Source organism: Thermobia domestica, chromosome 15 (assembly GCF_964235325.1).
Source record: "Thermobia domestica chromosome 15, izTheDome1.hap1.1, whole genome shotgun sequence".
NCBI lineage: Eukaryota > Metazoa > Arthropoda > Insecta > Zygentoma > Lepismatidae > Thermobia > Thermobia domestica.
Window position 1 is genome coordinate 49,478,240 of NC_137468.1, and position 22,449 is coordinate 49,500,688.

At 36.9% G+C, this 22,449-nt stretch overlaps 1 protein-coding gene across 1 annotated transcript in view; it reads left to right on the top strand.

The window, feature by feature from the left end:
• LOC145671021 (uncharacterized) overlaps positions 1–20,398 on the top strand; it is a 436,546-nt gene extending 416,148 nt beyond the window's left edge. Inside the window, exon 7 of the mRNA XM_081739678.1 lies at positions 9,271–20,398. Coding sequence (XP_081595804.1) covers positions 9,271–11,387 — 2,117 coding nt within the window. The 3' untranslated portion in view covers positions 11,388–20,398. The remainder of the gene's footprint in view (positions 1–9,270) is intronic.
• Positions 20,399–22,449: the final 2,051 nt, after the last annotated feature.

The window sequence follows — 22,449 nt, forward strand, 5'->3', positions numbered from 1 at the left end:
GCTTATGGAAGAACTGGTGGAATGTGAAAGTGGAAGAAAATGGGACTACTTCAATAATAGCCACGGACACGATGTTGTCCACCGCAGTGGCGAATCCAGGTGCGATCGGGGCGATTGCGCCCCCTAGAAGAGGAAACTTTCTTATTATATATATATATATATATATATATATATATATATATATATATATATATATATATATATATATATAAACAAAACCCATCTCAGAGTTTGAAGCTGTTACAAGTATCTCTAAGTAGCAGTATGACAACCCACCGCCCCACCCAGAAGTCGGTTCTGGATCCGCCCCTGGTTCACCGCAAACTTACTTGGCCGGAAATCTAATCAGAGACTCCACACACAAGAGGTAAATGCTCTATCACTGAGCCACCGTGTTCACCTTTAGCTCCTTAGAGCAAGACCGAGAACATTTAGAAAAAACCTTGTGGTATAAGCCTAAAACACTTTTTTAGGTGTTCAGTGTAAAATGCGACAATAATTGTTTTTTTTTCTTTTCCGTTGCTTTTATGGCGTATGTGAAAGAATAAATTCTTTAAATTGTTATGTGGTTACGGCCTAGTACACATAAAAAGAAGGTTTCATTTCTAGGGTAAACTAAGGAACAATATTATTAAGTATTCTGCTTTATGGCAGGTCATGGTACTAATGGATATATTTTTTTAAATTTTAGTTTTAAAATTAGACCTGGAAATGTTTTTTCTACGTTTCTCAATCTTCAGCATCCCCTTTTAACGCCAAATAATTTTAAGATTAGCCCTAGAAATATTTTTTTTACGCTTCTCTATCTTCAGCTTCCTCTTTTAACGCCAAATAATTTTAAGATTAGACCTGGAAATGTTTTTTCTACGCTTCTAAATCTTCAGCTTCCTCTTTTAACGCCAAATAATTTTAAGATACGACCTGGAAATGATTTTCCTACGCTTCTCAATCTTCAGCTTCCTCTTTCAACGCCAAATAATTTTAAGATTAGACCTGGAAATGTTTTTTCTACGCTTCTCAATCTTCAGCTTCCTCTTTTAACGCCAAATAATTTTAGGATTAGACCTGGAAATGATTTTCCTACGCTTCTCAATCTTCAGCTTCCTCTTTCAACGGCAAATAATTTTAAGATTAGACCTGCAAATGTTTTTTCTACGCTTCTCAATCTTCAGCTTCCTCTTTTAACGCCAAATAATTTTAAGATTAGACCTGGAAATGTTTTTTCTACGCTTCTCAATCTTCAGCTTCCTCTTTTAACGCCAAATAATTTTAAGATTAGCCCTAGAAATATTTTTTTACGCTTCTCTATCTTCAGCTTCCTCTTTTAAAGCCAAATAATTTTAAGATTAGACCTGGAAATGTTTTTTCTACGCTTCTCAATCTTCAGCTTCCTCTTTTAACGCCAAATAATTTTAAGATTAGACCTGGAAATGTTTTTTCTACCCTTCTCAATCTTCAGCTTCCTCTTTTAACGCCAAATAATTTTAAGATTAGACCTGGAAATGTTTTTTCTACGCTTCTCAATCTTCAGCTTCCTCTTTCAACGCCAAATAATTTTAAGATTAGACCTGGAAATGTTTTTTCTACGCTTCTCTATCTTCAGCTTCCTCTTTTAACGCCAAATAATTTTAAGATTAGACCTGGAAATGTTTTTTCTACGCTTCTCAATCTTCAGCTTCCTCTTTTAACGCCAAATAATTTTAAGATTAGACCTGGAAATGATTTTCCTACGCTTCTCAATCTTCAGCTTCCTCTTTCAACGGCAAATAATTTTAAGATTAGACCTGGAAATGTTTTTTCTACGCTTCTCAATCTTCAGCTTCCTCTTTTAACGCCAAATAATTTTAAGATTAGATCTGGAAATGTTTTCTCTACGCTTCTCAATCTTCAGCTTCCTCTTTTAACGCCAATTATGTTTTTCTACTTTTTAAAAATTATCGATCAGTTGTGTTTTTCTTCTCCCTATTCTCGCTTTGCTTCCATCTCTCCTTCTCTTGCAAAGACCATTTTTTCGCAAGATGTGTTTCTATTAAGAATGGTGGCTAGAAGCGTCCTCTTCTCTCCTATCCGATTTAAAACATTTTCTGTTTGTTACTCTTTCTGTTCATTTTATTTCCTCCGTCTTACTCCATCATCACATTTTGAAAGTTCTCTAAATATTTCTTCTCTAACTTCCGTAGTGTTCAAGTCTCTGAACCATACAGTCCAATACTTCATTTATAGTACTTTACCAACTTCTTCTTTAGTCCAGTACGAAGACTGCTAGTTAAAATTGATCTTTTATGTTGAACAATATATTGCGATATTGTACATGTCTTCAACATTCTTAAAACATTTTCTAATAAATTCTTCGATTGTTCTTTTATGTTTTTCTTTAGAAGTTTTATTTTTTAAGACAATCGTTAATATATATTTACAATATGTGTCCGTCCGTCCGATATTAAAAATCGTCTTTTGTCCGTGTATTTGTTAGTCTGGGAGACAAAAAATCAAGAACTACGAGATGAATCACTAGTAACTTTAACCATAATGTAAAGGGCCTAAAGTTAAGCATTGATTTCTTTCATTGAGGCAATACTGAAACCAGAAGTGGTTGAAAACAACCATTTCTTGGCTTAACGTTTATCACTAGGTATATAGGCAAAAACAGTAAAAGGTAGCAACTTGATTTCTGTCCTTAACTCTCTACTAAAAATGTAAATAATTACAATCCATTCCAACAATCCATTTCGCTTTCAAAATTAATCTACATAGAGCAAATGCAATAAAATATAGGGAGAAGCGTATTTTTTTTAAATACGAGGGCTGTCCAGAAAACCCCAGACACTTTGGCGAATCGCAGCAGTGAGCGGGGCTGCATATTTTGTTTTCCTGCCCCAGTCTAGCCACGGCCTCATTCTCATTGACTGATCAGTTCACGCGACAATAAACTTTCACTCCCTATTTCAGTGTATCCATCTTAGGGCAAACACGTGATTGAATAAATTGAGTTCTAATGCATGTTGTGTGTAGTTATCAAAGTTGATATGATTTATGCATGTAACGTTTTATAAAGTTTTTTTTTATTGAAACAAGCAAAAAGGCAGCCTGATATTAGCATTTATCAAGTTGATATGATTTATATTAGTAAACGTAACTTCATGAAGTTAGGGGGACGCGGTGGCTCAGTGGTTCTTAATTCCACAACTGCCTTATGTAATCCTCGCAGTTCGGAACCATTCCTTCTTCTGTTCAGTCCTCCCAGCTGGTCTAGTGGTCCGCACGAGCGCCTTTGGTAGTACGCAGTCCCGAGTTCGATTCCCGGTGGGAGAGCCTTTGTGATTTTAACCGTTCTCGGTGTTTCTGTGTTCGTGTCCCTGTCGTTCTAGGTGATTGGAAAAAAGTCAAGTAAACGAGTAAAGCTAGTAAAATTAGTAATAAGTCGTTCAAGTAAGTTACTGAAACACGTTCGGTGAGTCAGTTAACTCTTAAAAAATAAAAAAAGTAGTAGAGCGTTCACACCCGGTGCTTGAGGTCCCTGGTTCGATGCCAGCTCGCGCCTTTTGGACTTTGTAGTGGACAAACATCGTGATCGTGGGTTTTCTCGGGGTTTTCTCGTTTCCTCCCAATTTTCATTCCACCATTTCATTCATTTCTCATCATCACTTTCTCCTTTAGCCTAACCGGCATAACCGTGGGACGTAAAACTCAAAGATTTCATTTTATTTCATATTCTTTATTAAGTTACTTAGCACTTAAGCATTTTTATTGAAACAAGGGAAATGGCACCACGATATTAACGTTTAGAGATTAAATCTCTCTATTTACAATAGGGAAAGTAACATGTAAGAAACTCATTTATGAAGGCGGTCAAATACGTAAATGACATATTGATGAAGATGGAACACTACAAAGATTGTGTCATAAGTGTGATATATGTACCCACAGTGCCCAACACAAATTTACTCACAGTATTGCATAAATCATGAAGCGAACCGCTTTTAGTGGCACAAATCGTAGGTATTGTTGCATTAGGCAATGAATTTGCGAGATCACTAGGCATATAGGAAATAATAGCAGTACTCAAAAATTGACCCAATGAATGCGCCGTTTACGATTAAACATTCATAATACCTATAGGGAATATGGAATAAACACATTAGGCCTTATGCAATGTCGTGTTGTATGATTAGCTTCATTCTAAAACCTGATTACTGTAGGAAACATATGTTAGTCGAACTCTTTACTATGGCACTAATCATGCTCAGAACGACTCTGTATAACGCCCCATTGTAGGTTATTCTGCCAACAACCTAATTCATTCCATCCGCCTAAGAAATCCGATTGTTGAAGGTAGCAGCAGAGGGGGCGTATTCCTCCATACAATTCCATGATTAGGCTCTTGGGTCTAGCGTAGAGGGAGTTGAGCAATTGGTACAAAACTTTCAGCATTAAGTGATCTTCCGCTTACAATAAAATAAGAACAAACAAAATATTCCATTTCCACATCTAGAGGAGGGACGGATGTCTTGACCTTTAAAGTTATCCACATGGGACAAACCTTATATAATTTTAATTCAAGTGGCGCCCTGAGAACAGAAAAAAACTATTTTTTCTATTCCTTTTTAGAGGTAGCAGAGGGGCATATTCCTTCATAAAATCATATGGTTCGGTTCTTGGGTCTAGCCTAGAAGGAGTTGGGCGAATGGAACAAATTTTGTAAGATTCATACAATAAAAACGCAAAAAAAGAAGTTTTTCCATCTGCACATACAAAGGAGAGACGAATATTATGACCCTTAAAAATGGTCCAAATGGGACAAGAGCCAAGCCATATGATTTTATGGAGGAATATGCCCCCTCTTGTCCCTCCAAATAGGAATTAAAAAAATTATTCCTTCCCTCAGGACGTTACACAGGTTAAAATTTACAAGTTTCTTTCCATTTGAACATTTTTTTTTAGGGTCGTGCCCTCGTATCCCTTTGTATATAAAAATGGAGGATGCCAGCAACAAAGATAATGGCTACTGTGTTCTGGGACGCTCAGGGAGTACTTGTCGTTGATTTTCTTGAACGTGGCACAACAATTGCCTCAGAGAGGTATTGTGAAACACTGAGAAAGTTAAAAGCACGCAATTCAAAACAAGCGCCCGGGAAAACTTACCGCAAAAATGTTGTTTTTCACGACAACGCATGTCCATACATGGCCAAGCGTACCCGAGAGCTCTTGGATGGTTTCGAATGGGAGGTATATAATCACCCACCACACAGCGCTGATTTGGCCCGAGTGACTACCACTTCTTCCTAGCGATGAAGACACAACGCTTTGATACTGAAACTGAACTGCATACCGATGTAAGACAAATGTTGAAATCGGATGCGGCAGACTTCTACTGCGACGGTATTGAAAACCTTGTGCCACCGTATGATAAATGCCTTAAGTTCATGGCGATTATGTGGGAAAATAACTTAAGATTTTTACTTTTCAAATGCATATAAAATTTGATTTGTTCATTCTGTTACTCTTTTTTATTTCAAGACATCTGGGACAATCTGGACAGCCCTCGTAGATTTAGCATTCTAAGAATAAGTAAGACCTCCATCACAAGGGTGCCCATTGGGAGGGCCCATTCAGATGTAGAAGGCATATATGAGGATTTTAAAGCCAAATTGCATTCAAATTATGTAAAATATTGTATATTCATAAATACAATGCGGGGGCCACATGAGCATTTGGGGTTCCTGGCCCGCCGGCCCCCCTGGGATCGGCGCCCTTGCCCCATCATAGATGCTATCTATTACTACCTTCTCTTTATGGTGATCCACGCTAAAACCGAATTTTTAAAATCATCCACTCAATCTGAATCTTTCACTTCCAGTTTGGATGTAATTTCCATCAAAGAAGTCGATTTCTAAATGTTGACGCTCTACATGCAGGCCAAGATTGATTGTAATCCATCAAGTAATTATTGATTTTTTTCCCTCGCGGACGGACGAACGGACATACTGACAGAGTGTAAAACTGAAATGTAATCTTTATGTGATACGTCCCATGCCTATTCCAGCCAGGCTAAAGGAGAGAATGAAGATGAGAAATGAATGCAATGGTGGAATGAATAAAGTGGGAGGAAACGGGAGAACCCTAAGAAAACCAACGTACACAATGTTTGTCCACCACAAAGTCCACTGCCGGATCAAACTGGAAGTTCCAAGCTGGGATCGAACCAGGGTCCCCACGCCCCAGAGAAGAACGTTCTACCACTGAGCCATCACAGCCTCCACGGACAGAGTAAATATAAAAAACAGTTTCGCTAACCCAAAGCTCTTTATAAAATTGACCATACTTTCCAATCCACTGCATAGGAAACGTTCATCAGACTCTATAGCCAAATCTTCATTACACAGTATTAAAAATAAACAAGAAAATATAAGGGTTTGCGTATTAAACCATCTTAAATTTTGAACAGTAAGCTGATCCCATAACAAGTACTTGAACATCTTTTTTTAAAAAACTAAAAACTTGCAGAAGAATTGTTGGTAATTTCCAAAACTCCCTCCACCGCATACGCTACCCTCTCTCTAAATATTTTGTGCATAAAAATAATAATTAACGCTCCCTTCATTTCTTGTCTCAAACAATTTTCTGCACTTGTCCTCTTCCATCGTTGTTGCTGGTTATATAACCCTCCCCTCCTCTCTTTTGTTAATGCTTACGCTTCACAGCATGGTGCACGCTCCTTAATTTTCGTCCCCAGAAATAATTACTCTTCAGTTTTTGTTAGTTGCGGAAGACACTGCGACGGGGAGTTAGACGAAGAAGGAAATGGAATAAAAGACGTCGGAGAAATTGTATAAAAATGCTTTAATTCTTCTTCTTTTTAATAAATTACCATATTTTTCTGTTGATTTATTGTCGAAACTGAATGCCATTAAATTATTTCTGCTCCAGAAAATAGATTACATTTTACTGTGTTGATACAACGGTACCACCATAATATTATTCGACAACTGAAACAGTGGCGTAAGACGAAATGGAATATTTTAAGTTCAACAGTCAACGATTACGCCCTCTAGGCTGAAGGAGGCGGCGATGGCGAGAATGAATAACATGATAGAATGGAAGGGTACAGGAGAACCCAGAGGAAACCCACATAGACAAAGTTTGTCTACAACAAAGCCCACTTGGCACAAGCTGGGATCAAACCAGGGACCGCACACACCAGAGCGTACCGCTCAGCCACCGTGAGTCCTAATGGCGTACGCAGAATTTGGTCAACCGAGTAAGCGGAGTATAAGCCTCCGAGTTAATATTGCTCCACGATATTACCGGTCTTATTATTCATAATTTTATGTGGTAAATGCATATTCTTCCATGATATCTCAGCGTACGTCATCAAACTGAAATGTCTAGGTCAGTCAGTACTTAATTGAAGCATTTCTATTAAACTTTTAAGAGCCTTGGCACTATTATATTATCATGTGAAAGATGTGATTAATTTCTTGCGGTATCTAATGAATGTCAAGCGATCATTTAGCGTGAAAATGAAATTGGGATGAAACAAATTCAAAAAGTAGATGCAGATATATATTTTCGATATGTTTCAAGAGATGCAAAAAATACAAGCATAGAATAGGAAGAGACGGTTTTAGTGTATCTCAATCATTTCAGCATGATAAGTTATGCTGTGACTTCAGTATGCTTCCTGAGTACGAAGTTTACTTCGTGTTTACGATATTTCTTTTCTCCTTACGTTAGTGGCTCAGAGTTCTATGTTCTTACTTCGTCTCTCGATCCTGAATCTCTTGTGGTATTCAGTAGCTTGATTTTCTCTGTATGAAATTGCTAATTATAGATCCCTTCTTCCCATGGAAGGAGTATTTTAACAGTTGGCCACATCTGTCATAGACTTGGTTAGGAAGACGGTTATGGCTGGCCTTCAGTCAGGTTTCCCTTCCTAGTTTCTTCTTTTTACTACCGATAGTCTTCGTAGAATACGTGTAATCCAGGAGTACACTGTGACTTTCTAGAGCAAACGAAAAATTATATAAATACAGTGATATGGTACCTTTCAATATAAACTTAATCCGTTCCAGAACTTTGTGCGAATTTAAAATCGTTCTAGTTTAAAGACAAGTTTTACACCTAAAAATAATAGAAAGTTGAATGATTCCTTTTTGGGTAATATGCTTTGAATTACTTTATCAGGAAATCCACTGGATGTTTAGATAAATTAGTAATAATAATACTTGAATAAAAATGGGAACATTAAGATCCATAGGGAACATTAAGTTCTTATTGTATTTTAAGGGAAAATAACTCGAAACAGGTAAAAGGACATATAACAGCGAAAAGCATACAAGATGCTTTCGTTCCATCTTCTGACAACGAATTGAGTAGCAAAACAAAGAGAAACCCTCAAAAATACACAGGAAATATGTGCTGTGTGTTCAGATTCGTATTTATTCCATTCAAACTGTAACATAGTTATATTAAATTGATAGCATGATCCTTCTGTTTATAGTAAAATGGTTATTTAATTTAATGGTTAACTAATAAATTCTGAAATTGATTTTTGATACAATTACTTATAGTTTGAATTAAAAACGGCTGAAATCTGGAAGTGAACTCTTGATTGGAAAAGTATCAGTGTGTTACGCTTAAAATTCCTTTTTAACGAATGTTGTAAATGAAATCTCTATGAATTATACCTAATACCTTAAAAAACTGTAGTGTTTTACTAAACTGCACATGAAATGCAAGTGCGTCATTCCTAAAGTACGCATCTTAAGCTGAACCTTTCATTTTCACAATGATTTCCCCAGGGAATGAACAAGAATTCCTTTATTTATTGTTTACGATTTTTTTTACAGTTTTACATTCCTTTCCACCATTGATGCTATACGAGACGTAGTGCTGCAGTTTAACGTATATAGGATAGAAACCACGTACTCTTCTAATGCTTTTAACAAAATTATGGTAGGAGACCATGCATCAAAGTAATACCTCAAATTATTTTCATGTGAAAACCTTTGAAATTATCGGTATGAATCAAATACATGTACACTACTAGAACTTTAATCTACTGAGAGCATTAATTTTCCTAAATAATATTCTAGGAAACAAATAAAAAGCATTAATTTTCGATAGATCTCGTAATTTCTTGTAAATCAATTATAATTGTCTGTCTTAATGCATTTGTCAATCACATATTAAAATATAATATAAATATGATTTATTTCCTAACTATTCATTTTAACTATTAAAATTATTTTCTTATATTTTCTTTTATAGCCACGGAGACATGGGAACGTCTACAACCTTCTGGCCTGAGACCACAACCAAGAGCCGAAAGTGTGGCCCTCGCCGTGTCAGAACTACTTCTTGATGATGTTTCAGCACCTTCGACACGTCCTGCATGTACACCGTCTTCTACAACATCGCGTCTACCACCTGCAGCTCCAAGTCCCTGCAGAAGAGCTATTGCTCCACCGTCTTCATTTTTAACAAATACATCATTTCGTGGAGATGGTTCTAGGATCCGGCCCAGAGGAGGAGGATCTGTAGATCGTAATTCAGCATCTTCCGGTCGTCACTTCCATTCAAAGGTCTCCCCGTGTACAACACAAGAAAAGAAATATGTGTTCAAGTATTCTTCGTCAAATTACAATGATGGCAGTGATGGTTGTGGTCATCCCGTAGGTGAAGTTAGTTTCTTTGTAAAAAATTGTGGTGCAGGTAGTGAAGATGATGATCATGATGATGATGTTATAAGAAGAAGAATCACTGGTGGCGCTTCTTTCCAACACCGACCTCAAAATCTTTCCTCTCAGCAAAGATACGCTCATTATCGGCAGAACGCGGGACAGTTAAGTGCATCCGGAAGCTTTTTGCGTGAAATCTCCAAAATATCTCAAATAAATCTTTCCAGATTAAGTCATAATTGCAGCTATAGTGTTTTAAGTAACGACAGCACGGAAAGTCTTTCAAATGCTGCCGGCAGCGACAATTCAGGAACACCTAATAGTCTTAAGATGGTAAAGTCGCAAAGTGCCAACGTAATATCTAAGCTACCCGCTCCTGGCAGCAGTGGTGTATCCTCAAGACTGTCTAATCAACAACACAGTCTACCGCCGTGCGATTCGGGTGGTGGCGGGCACATGGACAGTGGTGGTCGGTATACTAGCTTGCCCAGGGAACCCGTGTCTGTGCCAAATTTCGGAACTATCCATTCCACAACGTCCATGGACCTCAATCAAAGTACCTGTGCAGGAGGAGGCTATCGGAAAGCTCCTCCAGTTCTCACACCCGTTGATGTTACACGTTTAGTGTATCTTGACACGGATGATGATAGTGACGTTGAGGACTCTGGCGTAAAAAGTGGCGAGGATCTCAAATCACCTATGACTCCATTGGATCCTCCCAATAGAGTAAACCCATTCACAGTTCAGGTGCAATCTCATTACGGAGGAACTGCTATGAACAATAATATTCCACCCAACAGATTTGGTTCCAGAGAGTTTTCCATTCTTCATCAACAATTCCAGCCAGTCCAAAGCCCTCAGGATATGTCTTCGTCCATTTTGCTAAACAAAACAGTAGCCCCTGGCAAGAGAAGAAGTGACAGCACTAATTTTAGCGAATATGAAAGCCAACATACACCTTGTAGTGAAAACGGGTCAAGTAATACTAAAACCATCCCAAAATCTGCTTCTGTCAGGTTTCGAACAAATAATCACCGAAATGGACAGTTAATAGATCTAGAGGAGGGATCAGAAAGTCATGATGAAACAGTATCAACATCTGATTATGCCAGTATAGAGACTATGAATTGTATAGCCAATATGAAAGTTAGTCCAGAAAGTTTCTTTGATGAAAGTCCGTACGGGTTTTCTAACCCAAACTATTTAGGACCTGACATTCAGACAATACTGGCCGGTAAGTCTTGGAGAGTTCACAACTATAACAAGAGATTTCATTTAAAGAATAATAATCACGAGAGTTATGCCAAAGTTCTCAATAGCCCTCCGGACAGTGTTCTCGAAGATGCTGCTGGACATAGTACTAGTCAATTCTTTCAAGACGATGTAGAACTACAATCGATTCCAGGTGGTAGTTCGATATTAGAGCGTCCATTAGCTGAATCACCAAAGATAGCACCAGCACCGTTTCTGTCGCTGGGTCCACTTCCGTCTCCTGTGGAAAGAAATCGCAAGCAAAGGGCCAGCAGTGCCAGTCGAGCGGAGGCCTTGCAGCGTCAGCGCGACCAGTTGGAGTTCTCGTTCACTGACAATCTCTTCGACGTTCCTTTGTACATGTTTATTGTTGGTGGTAAAGAGCAGGGTCAAGTTACCGTTTTCAAGAGACCTATATCAGTATGGAGGCTCGAACTGACTTCAGAGATATTCTAACGACAGCTGAGCCAAAGAAGGTGGGTGGCAAAGTTACTGTCAGTGTGCAAACGAAATGCAAGAGGATTTGTGCATAGATCCCATTCATTTTTTTCCTTCTTTTCAGACTACCAAGAAAGAACCCCATCAAGAGCTTTTCAAGGCGTGCTTTAAATTATAAGTAAAATAATAGTGATTTTTTTGTACCTTGTTCCAAATAGAAAACGTTTCACTGCCAGTTATAATTCTTCCAAAGGAAATATCACAGGTAGTGGGTTTTTTAAGTACTCAAACGGAAGATGTACAAACCTTTCAAGAAAAGACTAGTTTTGCAAGATATTTCGTTAAGATCTGAATCTTAAAGAAAGGATTTTATTTAGTAATATATAAAAGTGAAAATTAATTTCTTTTTAAACATTAAGCTCTTAAGGAAATAATTTAGTTTGTAACTACACGTATTTCGGTATTACAATAAAAAACGTTTCTCATTCACATAAGTCAGTTGGACAATATTGTGGAAATATTAATTTAACCAACTAATATGAATATAGTAGGCTCGGCTTCGTTCATGATAGTTTTTCCATTTTCTTTTGAAGAAAGAACGTCTTAATAACTACTTTTGAAACTTCTTTGCCACTTTCATCGTTTCTCACCACCCAAAGTATCTTCTCTTTCTTATTAGTACTTGTCGAGATATATATTGAAGCCAGTGGCGGATCTTGAGGGAAGTCACAACGGTAAACTATATATTTTATAGCTACTAACTAAAACAAGAAAGTTTCAAACAAATTCAGGAAACCATATACAACAATTAATACATTTGACAAGCTAATTCTTGTTCACAGCTTGTTGAAAACTGTATGAAACTTTCTTCACATAGCTTAAACCTATATTTAAATTTTTACCAGTGTCTTCTCTCAAGAGCTGTCAGTGATCTAAATGCTTGCTTCATTTTCTTTCTTCCTTTTTCGACAGGTTTCTGTGGTCTTGGTAATATTTCTCTTCTTCTCCTTGTCAGACATTTAGTAACCTAGTGCCATAGACAGAAAATAAAACATAATGGATGGATCTCGTAATGCCATGTTGTAGAAACATACCAAAATGTTCTGAGCAAGATATCCAAGAATGTTATTTTTTTTTAAATTGGCAAACTATACTTACGTCCTCATGTCCTCCGTCACCTTCCAAATAGTCCCCTCGGCATGTATGCAACGATTCCAGCGTTGTTCTCACTTTTAGAAGCACTTCAGGGTGAAGGGTGTCCAAGACCTTGCGATTTCATTTGGATGTCTCCAATGGAGTCAAAATGTCGTCCTTTCATCGCAAATTTCATCTTCGGGAAGAGGTAAAAGTCACACGGGGCTAGGTCAGAGGAGTAGGGAGGCTAGGAGGTTGTTGCCATATTGTTTTGGCCAGGAATTCCCTCACAACGAACGAGGTGTGCGTGGGCGCGTTGTCGGTACTGCAACCAGTCTTTTGTTTGCCACAGCTCTGGCCGTTTGTGCGAAACATTTTCCCTTCGAAACCTCGCAGTAAATTCCCGTTGACATTCTGACCAGGTGGATCAAACTCCTTAAGCAATGTTGAAAAATGATCATATCGCAGAAACACTGAAGGTCCTGACACCCACAACAACATCCCACAGTCGAATGCGCGAAAGACGACGCAACTTTATGGTGCAGTAGCTAATACATGTACCCCGAGACATCTAGCGGCGGAACGACATACTGCTGCTGGTTTGCCCAGTAAAAAAGGATATTTTGGGTAGTACCTCGTACACACACTCCACACAGCCGTATAAGTAGGGAAACATCGAGGACCAAAAAGAAAACACACTGCCTGTAAGTAGAATCCACTTTCGGAATCACTGTATTAACTGGGGAGGGGTTGACCCAGACTATCATCTCTGGCTACGCCACTACAGTGATCGCCATAGTTTTTGTCACTACGACTATTAAAGAAGTAGAATACAAACCTTATGAAGACCTACTATAGCCAAATAACAGAACAAGGCACGTTGTCTTAGTTAAACTGTGACCTTTTCCTTGCTAATAATGGTAATCTTTCGTTTTGTATAGTGTCACTGTGTTATGGTCTAATTAATTGATTGCTTTGTGAACTTTTATTATACTACAACATTAGACTTTATTGTCAATATAGTGCATTGTTTCACCCTCTATATACCCTGTAAATAACATAAAATATTTCTTGATCCATCCCAAGAGGTCTACGTAAAACTTCTGGACTACAAAATGTTGACGATTATGTTACAGAAAATAAGCTTTATTCCAATAACTGCTTTAGTGTTGTTTCTAATGTAAGGCGCAATTTGTGACAATTGGAAAAAAGAATCCAGCACTGAAATGCAAAAATATAATAGAATTAATAGAGACATCTGCTCGTACTTCTACAAAATGATTTCACATGAGGCCTACTATGGATGAAAATATAGAAAATGTATTTTTCTTATTATGTTGATCATTCTTAAGCCTGCCATATGTCCCGTATAAAAACGGGACAGTCCCGGTTTTGGGCCCGAGCGTCCCGCGCCCCCGTAAATGTAGTCGGGACAGGCAAATGTCCCGTATTTTAACCCGGTCCCATTTCTTCTATCAATATTAGCTTATTTGAGAAGTGAAAAATACAAAATTCTGACATTGGCTGGGAATTTTGTAATTAGTGAATTAACAATAAGCTATAACATGAAACAGCTTCGAGCTAGTTATCACACCACCTTCTCCGATTTGATAGCGAGCAAGCTAATAGACTCTTAGCGCAGAGTTGCAGTTGCTTCTAAGGAATCAAGGGGATCTGCAGTGTTTGATAAAGTGCACGAGCTGGGCTGTCGTTGATAATACATTACAAGTGAAGTGTTCGAATTTTGTTATCAACAAGAATGTCCAAACTGAAGCGAAAATATTCTTCCAGTTTGAAAGATAAGTGTCCGTATCTGAAAGCAATGAAGTTGACTGGAAAATTTGCAATGTTACTTTTTCGTTGTACTTGGTGGAAACTCGGACACTCCAACATCAAAAAAACAAGTAAATGTAAAATGGCTTCGAATGCATCTACAAGCACAGTGAAGACAAGTGACCTTTTTTCTTCAGCAAGTCATTAGATAAGTTAAGAATAATTATGAATAATCTTTTTGAGAGGCTAGGGCATGGAATTGTGGTTTGCTCTAGGGCTTTGAAATATGTTAATCCAGCCCGGACAATTACACACAACGTAAGGAGAAAAATCAGCTAAGTTTTTGATCAGATTAAACTGACAAACATAATATTGGCAAATACAGCTTTTAATAAAAAAAATATTGCTAAACACACGAAGAATATCGAAGTTAGATTGTACGTATCACTCATTTAAATAAAACGAGATTATTTGCATATTTTTTCCGCTATAAGACGTCACCTTGAATTTTTAAGGCGATTCTTTTGTAGCTGGATTATGAATATCTTCACTCCGTATAAATAATTGCAGAGAACGAAGACAAAAAAGTAGCTGCAGCTTAGGGAACGTTTGCATATTATGTTATTATTGTTCATAACCAGTGCTACAATTCCTTGCCTTGGATTGTGTTGAAAGGTTAGGGGAGAACGAAAGATCGGAAGGTATCCCGTATTCTCATGAATAAAATGTAGTAGGCTTAATCTTTGTACGTGAGTATTTCTCCTAAATTTACATCCTGATGTGGATTCTTAGTGCTTTGAGTACATTTCTATAAAAGGACAGAAGCATTTACTACAGCTTTTATAACGATATCGGTAAACGCTGGGTGTATCTTGGTGGATTAATATTCAGAAATATACATATAAGGTGTAGTCAAATGAAAAAGTCCATTCCCTGTACAGACTCTATTACTGGCTAGAGCTATATATAATAACCATTACTGTTGAGAAACTTATCCCACCTTGACACGAGGTTATGAATGCCCTGGAAGAAAAACTCCTTGCATTGAATATGGAACCACTCTGTTACAGCTTGCTGCACTTCTTTATCCGATCCATAGTGGAGCCCCAGGAGGTGTTTTTTGAGTGGCCCAACAACATGGAAATCACAGGGACTCAAGTCAGTACAATAAGCGGGACAATCTAGCACTTCCCACTTCGACGACACCAAATTATCCTGTGTTCGTTTGGCAACATGTTGCCGGGCATTGTCATGCAATAAAATGATTCCCTTTGTGAGGTTACCCCGGCGTTTATTTTTGACTGCTAGCCCCAGCCGACGGACAATGTCGCAGTATTTGTAGGCGTTTATTGTTTCTCCTTTGGGGAAGAACTCCAGTAGCAGAGGGCCCTGCTCGTCGAATAACACATTCACCATGATCTTAACAGCTGATGTTGTGGAAGGATTTTCTTTGGTTTAGGCGACTCTGCATGCTTGTGTTGCATACTCTCACGCTTGGATTCCGGTTGAAACAGTGGTGGATTCATCTCCGGCAATGATCTTTCCAAGGAAATCGTCGCTCTCGTTCTAATACCGCATGGAATGGTTCAGTGATATTCCCATTCTGTTCTTTTTACCTCTATCCGTGTGTCACACGGCACCACGTCTTACCTGGGGGAGAGAAAAGAACATTGATAAGTAACCAACATCTCTTAACATGCCACACTACACCCGTGTGCAACAAATGTAACATTTATTATGGCTTACAAATATAAACAGCAAACAGGACTAACATATCTCTCAACACGTTGTAGGGATATTTACAATTGGATCTTTGCATTTGACTGAACCATATATATATATATTTATATATATATGAATGAAATATCTTGCAAAATTTTCACATTTCCAGGAATACCCCCCCCGAAAGTTAGCAAAGTCCCTCCCGAAACAAAATCTTACATACGCCACTGATTGTGATATGTAATTACCTTCTAGCTAGTTGAATACAATAGAACGGATATTGCCCACCTTCACAGTAATCATCGAGTGACTAAGCCATCCTCGCACATTCGTATGTACGAAATTCAAAACTTTCCGCCAGAGGCGCTGAAAATATACATCTTTATTTCAGGTTGTATACTTCTTAGGCGATACATTCCAAGAATCTTTTTTTTTTTTTTTTTAAGTGTGGAAAAAGTTTTTGCACGTAACAATCTTCACGGATCTAGTTTTGAAGTTCTTCAAGATTTGAGGTTGACTCTAATACACTACTTGTTCCGTTGCCCTTCACCAGTAAAAGTAATCACAAATCCTGGGAAACTCTCATTATGCCAATTCCTAACAAACAAAATGAAAAATTCTCACTGAATTAGGAATAATCGCCTTGCATAAATTTAAGATGTGGTATCTGTTTCCATTCAAAAAGTATTTCCCAAAGAAACGTTTGTAATTTTTATAAGTAACGTTCAGCGCTCATAGTTTCTCGTATCAGAAAGAACCTAAGAATATAAGACGAAATTATAGGGATCCTAACCTGTTAGAGGGAGTCTGTTATGTTTTTTAAGCAAACCCCTCAGTTTCATTGCTCCAGCGCAGTACTCACATTAATAGCAGGTACTGTCCTTGGTAACTTCGGTTTGAATGAGAACACAAAACCTCACAAGATATATTCAAAAATATTCTCCTTCCATGCAACGTTTCACAAAAGTTCAATATAATACCCGTTACACTCTTCCAAAAACGATTCTTGGACATAATGAGGCTTCCATGCTCAATATTATATTTTTTTATTTACAGCAAAACCAAGTATGGCAAGTAGGCCTATACGTATCTTCTCTAGCAACCGACATTGTGAATTTGGAGGGACGATTAGCGTCCCTTTCAGAATTATCAGTTTTCCTGTGACGTTGAAAGTCTACGTGTTCATAGATCTTTCCCATACTATCGAAAGTAATTAACCTTCAATGACAGCGTTTTAGTTAATTATTATTATTATTATTTCCGCATGCAGAAGAAAATGCTTACAAGATTGATTCCTCCTTCACCGTAATATACAAATAGATGGCGGCCGTACATTATTTTATTCACCTTGGTTGTGAATCAAAGCTTTTAGTCTTCTCTCAATATCGAAAACAAGGAAGAAAGAAACATAAACACATCAAGTATGAAATTAAATAAGACATGGATAAATAATACGATATATGATATACGTACCTAAGTTTCATTACAAACTTTAAGTGGTCTTCCGCGACACCAACATTTGAAAGAAGGTAGTTATTTTTGACTCACTTTCAGTATGACTCCTACAGAATTTTATAAACTGAAATCGCGAATGCACGAACGTTTGCATATATTCGGCAACTTTCGAATATACTTGCACATTCCAATACATAACAATAGTAATAATATGTGGCCAATTACTGAATGAAGGTCAGAGTTATGCTGAAAACTGTTAAGGGGTAACACATGATGACATGCATTAAATTTCCCCACTAAGATTAAGTTTTAATGACAACGTTGCGTTTGCCACCCCCTTTCTAATTGATTTCCACCCTACAACCCTCTCATTTCTGCAACCTTTATGAACTATACAACCTCCCCACTCTTTACGTGCAATACCCGTGAAATCGCCAGGTGCTACAGCATGCACTGTCCCTACTGAACTAGCATCTGTAGGCAATGCCAGAAAGGAAAGCTATTTTGACAATAAAACCAATAAGCAATACGAAATATTGTGTTTATGTTTTTTTTAAAAAATCAGAATTGTTTTAATTTATTTTTTTACAATTCCAATATATATATTTCTGAAAATAAATAAATAAATTTATTTACACATATGATCAACTTATGATCAACTTAAACTAATTCATAATGATCATAAGCTCTTAACAGAATTAATAGAAAAACAAATACTATCAAGATAAGACGAAATTGTGGCACAATAACAAGAAATTATGGTAACAGAAAGATATATATTAGAATCAAATTGGGATAGTAAACGTGAAAATGAAAATATATCTTTCAATGACGATGACAGTTATGATGAGATAAATTCTTAAGTGCATATTGCTTAAAATATCTTTCCGTCGTTGGTACTCAGAAACCAAGTCGTTATTTTCTTCCTTATGTGGGAAAGATCTCCTCTAATTCTTTACCTGTGGGTAACGTACCCAAAATGGCAGACGCGTTCCCACGTTGAACTGCGACAGTGATTCGCTGAATAAGGAAATATTTAAATCGTTTATCTCCCGATATAAGTGAAATACGATGGCCGATTTCCTTGATAAAATTAGCTCCTTCTTGACTCCAAGTACCACTTGACTCGATGCCAATTGGAACAAACCAATATTTATAAACGAGATTAATATACTTATTCCTCTGGTCGGTCTCCTTACGAGCAGCTACGAGACCTGCGCGTGATGATGAAATGTGCAAGATTGGAGGGAGCATAAGTATCTGTGCAGGTGAAGTCCCAAAACTAGAGCTTTCCCTTTTTTCCAGGGCACTAAAGCCATCCTATCTGGTCTTTTTCTGTCTGAACGACTGCATCCGTTTAGTTCTCGTACTAATGGGACACCTGCAGATGTGAGAAACCTCAAAATGATATCATTCACACTTGAGTGCCGTGATTGTCTACCTGCGCTGCTCTTGCATGATAAGCCATGTAAGCCTCTCTTATCGACGAGAGTATCACAAGCACGACAACGGTGTGGTTCGCAAATATCTGCTCCAAACCGCAGAGCTGTAGCTATGCAAAAACTTTCGTTGCTGAGATGTTGACCAACAGAAGATGATGATAGAGCTTGAAGCCATTCACCGTTTTCAGGGGACGAAACAGCGAGGAATCTGGCCTTGTCTTCAATCTTATGAGTTGATTGTATTAATGAGGAGAAATGATGGTTTACTATGGGTTCGTCCCAGGCTGATTGAAGATATATATTTTTGCGTTAGCCAGAGGAGCAGACCCCACTAAATTAGACTAAATTTCGATGCAATTTTGTACCTCTGAATCGGTGTCTAATTCGACTTCTCTTTGTAGTAGAGTTCCAGCTAATTGACTTGAGCCATAAAAAGAAGCAAGGAATGACGGCTTAGCAACATCTGTGGCCCGACGGATTCCGAGACCTCCATTTCTGACTGGTAATGATGTTGTAACCATGATTCTTTGCTTAGGGTGCAGTTGAAGATAGATTCCAATCCTGTTCTTATAGTATCGTCAAATTTCTCGAGCAAGTCCTCCTCACGCCAGGAAGGAGAACATCGGAGGAAATACTGTAATCTTGGTATTGACAAAGAGGCTCACAATAAATAAAACGCTAAATGAGCTGAGATGTTTGATAAGCGTGACAAGAATAACTATAATTTCGAAATCTTCTCTACCAATTTTTTCTTTCTGGCTTCTGCTGATAGAGCTGCGCCTAGGAGTTCAGCAAATTGTTGATTGCAGTAGTTGTATACCAGGTGCAGATTCATTAAATTTATTATAAAAACCCTGAATTTCCTCTTCCTTAGCACCTAGAAAACTCACTTCGCATTTTGAGTGGTTGAGATGTAAACCGATGGATGTTGCCTGTGCGCGAATGTTGTCTAAACTATCTATCTGTAGTACTGCATCAGTATTTCCGGCTATGGTCCGGAATGCCGAATGAGCATAATATCAGGCTGTTGATGAGAAAGTGTAGTCAAGTGAGAATAACATAGTGAGTGTGAGAATGAGTAAACATGAGGTCAGGCTGGTGATGTGGATATGAAATCGAGTAAGCGTGATGTCGAAATTATTTTGTGAGTCTGAAATCGAGTCAGTATGATTGTTAAGTTCATGATATGAATAAGCGTAAGTTCTAAATGATATTGTGAGTGTAAGGTTAAGGGGACAGACTATTAAATATTTTTCAAAAGCTAACGATTTTTCTTTTGCTCGTTTTTCGTAAGTAAAAAGAGATAATGAAATGTAACTTACCACAATAATACACAATGTTATTCTACACTCAAAAATATGAATCGTAAAAATTTTCAGTGTTGCAATCCATAGAAATTACAGTGTGACCAGAATTTGAATTACCCAAAAATCTAGGTTAAGGTAGCGACTAGAAAAACGAACTCAACGGTAATTGATGACTTATCATGTTGTGTAGGTTCCTTGTTTACTACTTTTTAAAAACATTTGTATTTATTTTGTAATAACTTAGATAAGTTATTACAAAATACATAAGTCATTACAAAATAAATACAAATATTATTTAAAAAACAGTAAACAAGGAACCTACACAACATGATAAGTCATCAATTACCATTGAGTTCGTTTTTCTAGTCGCTACCTTAACCTAGATTTTTGGGTAATTCAAATTCTGGTCACACTGTAATTTCTATGGATGACAACACTGAAAATTCTTGCGATTCGTATTTTTCGGTGTAGAATAGCATTATCTATTATTGTGGTAAGATACATTTCATTATCTCTTTTCACTTACGAAAAACGGGCAAATGAAAAATCGTTAGCTTTTGAAAAATATTTAGTAGTCTGCCCCCTTAAGTGTGTGTGACGTCGAGTGGGTGTGATGTTGAGTTGATGATATGAATGAGCGTGTTATTAAAAGTCACAAGTCCAAAAAGCTCTTAGAACAGACAACATTTAAGATTATAATGACACTTACAACTCTGGAAAACTATTAAAACAGACAACATTTAACATTTCAATTACACTCACAAGTCCAGAATACTATTAGAACAAAAAACATTTCAACACAACAATATTTCAACATAGATCAGACAACATAATAATAATATAATTAATGAGTTTATTCTTTGGGAGCGAGGTATTCTGTCTATGGCAAAAAATTTGAACTCTGTACGATTTTATCTTCCTTTGCTGCTTTAATTGTCTTATTCGACATAATTAGGTTATCTTTTTTTTTGTATGTAAAATTTGTTCGTTTCCTCGTTCGTATTGTGTCGTATATGTTAAACGTTTACATCATAATTAATGAAAAATGTTTTATAGTGTGTAACAATGAAGTTTTTACATGGAATGATTAATCAGTCCACCGTTAAAGAGTGAAGTATTCTGTTCATGGCATAAACTTTGAATTCCAGCTATTTAGCTTCCTGTACGCATTTTAATGAAGGTAGCATTGTTAACAAACAAACAAACAAACAAACAAAAAAAAACAGTTCGTTAAAAATTCATGTCAATCGGTTCATAGGTTCTGCGTTAATTGATTTCTTTTATTAATGTAGATATATATGTCCTATTCTTATGTGAATGAGGAACGTGTTTGAGGTTTTATTATGTGTTTGTATAAAAAAAGTTACTGGAACATGTAAGAGTAATATAGTGGATAGAAAAAGGTTTGCAAAAAAAATATAGACAATACAATTTTACTAGTTACGTAAGACATGACAAATAAAAGGTGAGTAAGTAGATTTAATAAAACAAAAAAATTGCAGTCTATTGTGAAACCTATTTTATTTCGTTATCAATAAATGAAAGTAAACTATATATAGGATAAACAAAGAAATGACAAAATTATATTTCAGACCGTAGACATTACATAATTGTGTTCTACTCAGTAGTGTTATCAATTTTAGAGCAAATCTTCCCAACACCTCAAGTTCTTAAATTATTTTTCTACTTATATTGTAGTGTAAGAGGCATATCCTCAGAGTGTCGTGAAATCTCTATACAACTAATTGCCACACCATCTTTAGAACTTGTACATAACTATGTAACTTCTTTATTTAAAAAAAAGAAATGTGACAGCAAGCTCTATAATAGATACAATTAAACATTGATAAATACTATTATTAATAATTATTCTATTATTATATGATAACGTTATCACTTGTTACTAGATCTAAGAGATCTAGAGTAAACAATTATTATTACTACTATTACTATACTATTGTAAATCTAGTCTACCGGAAATTTCTAGCGGAAAAAAAGAAATTAAAAGAGCCTGTCACATTATTCTAAGCAACACTAGGTGTTGCCTCAAAATGCTACTACATTTTTTGTTTCCTTTGTGATTATTACAAACGTCCTGTAACTTCTAACGTGAAAAACAAAAGATTGTGAAATACATTACTAACTAAATAAGGGCATTCTTTTTGCACATCAAATATACATTGTATACTAGAAGGCTATCTATACGAATATATGATGTGTATATTTCTTAGTGGAAGTTCTGAGATT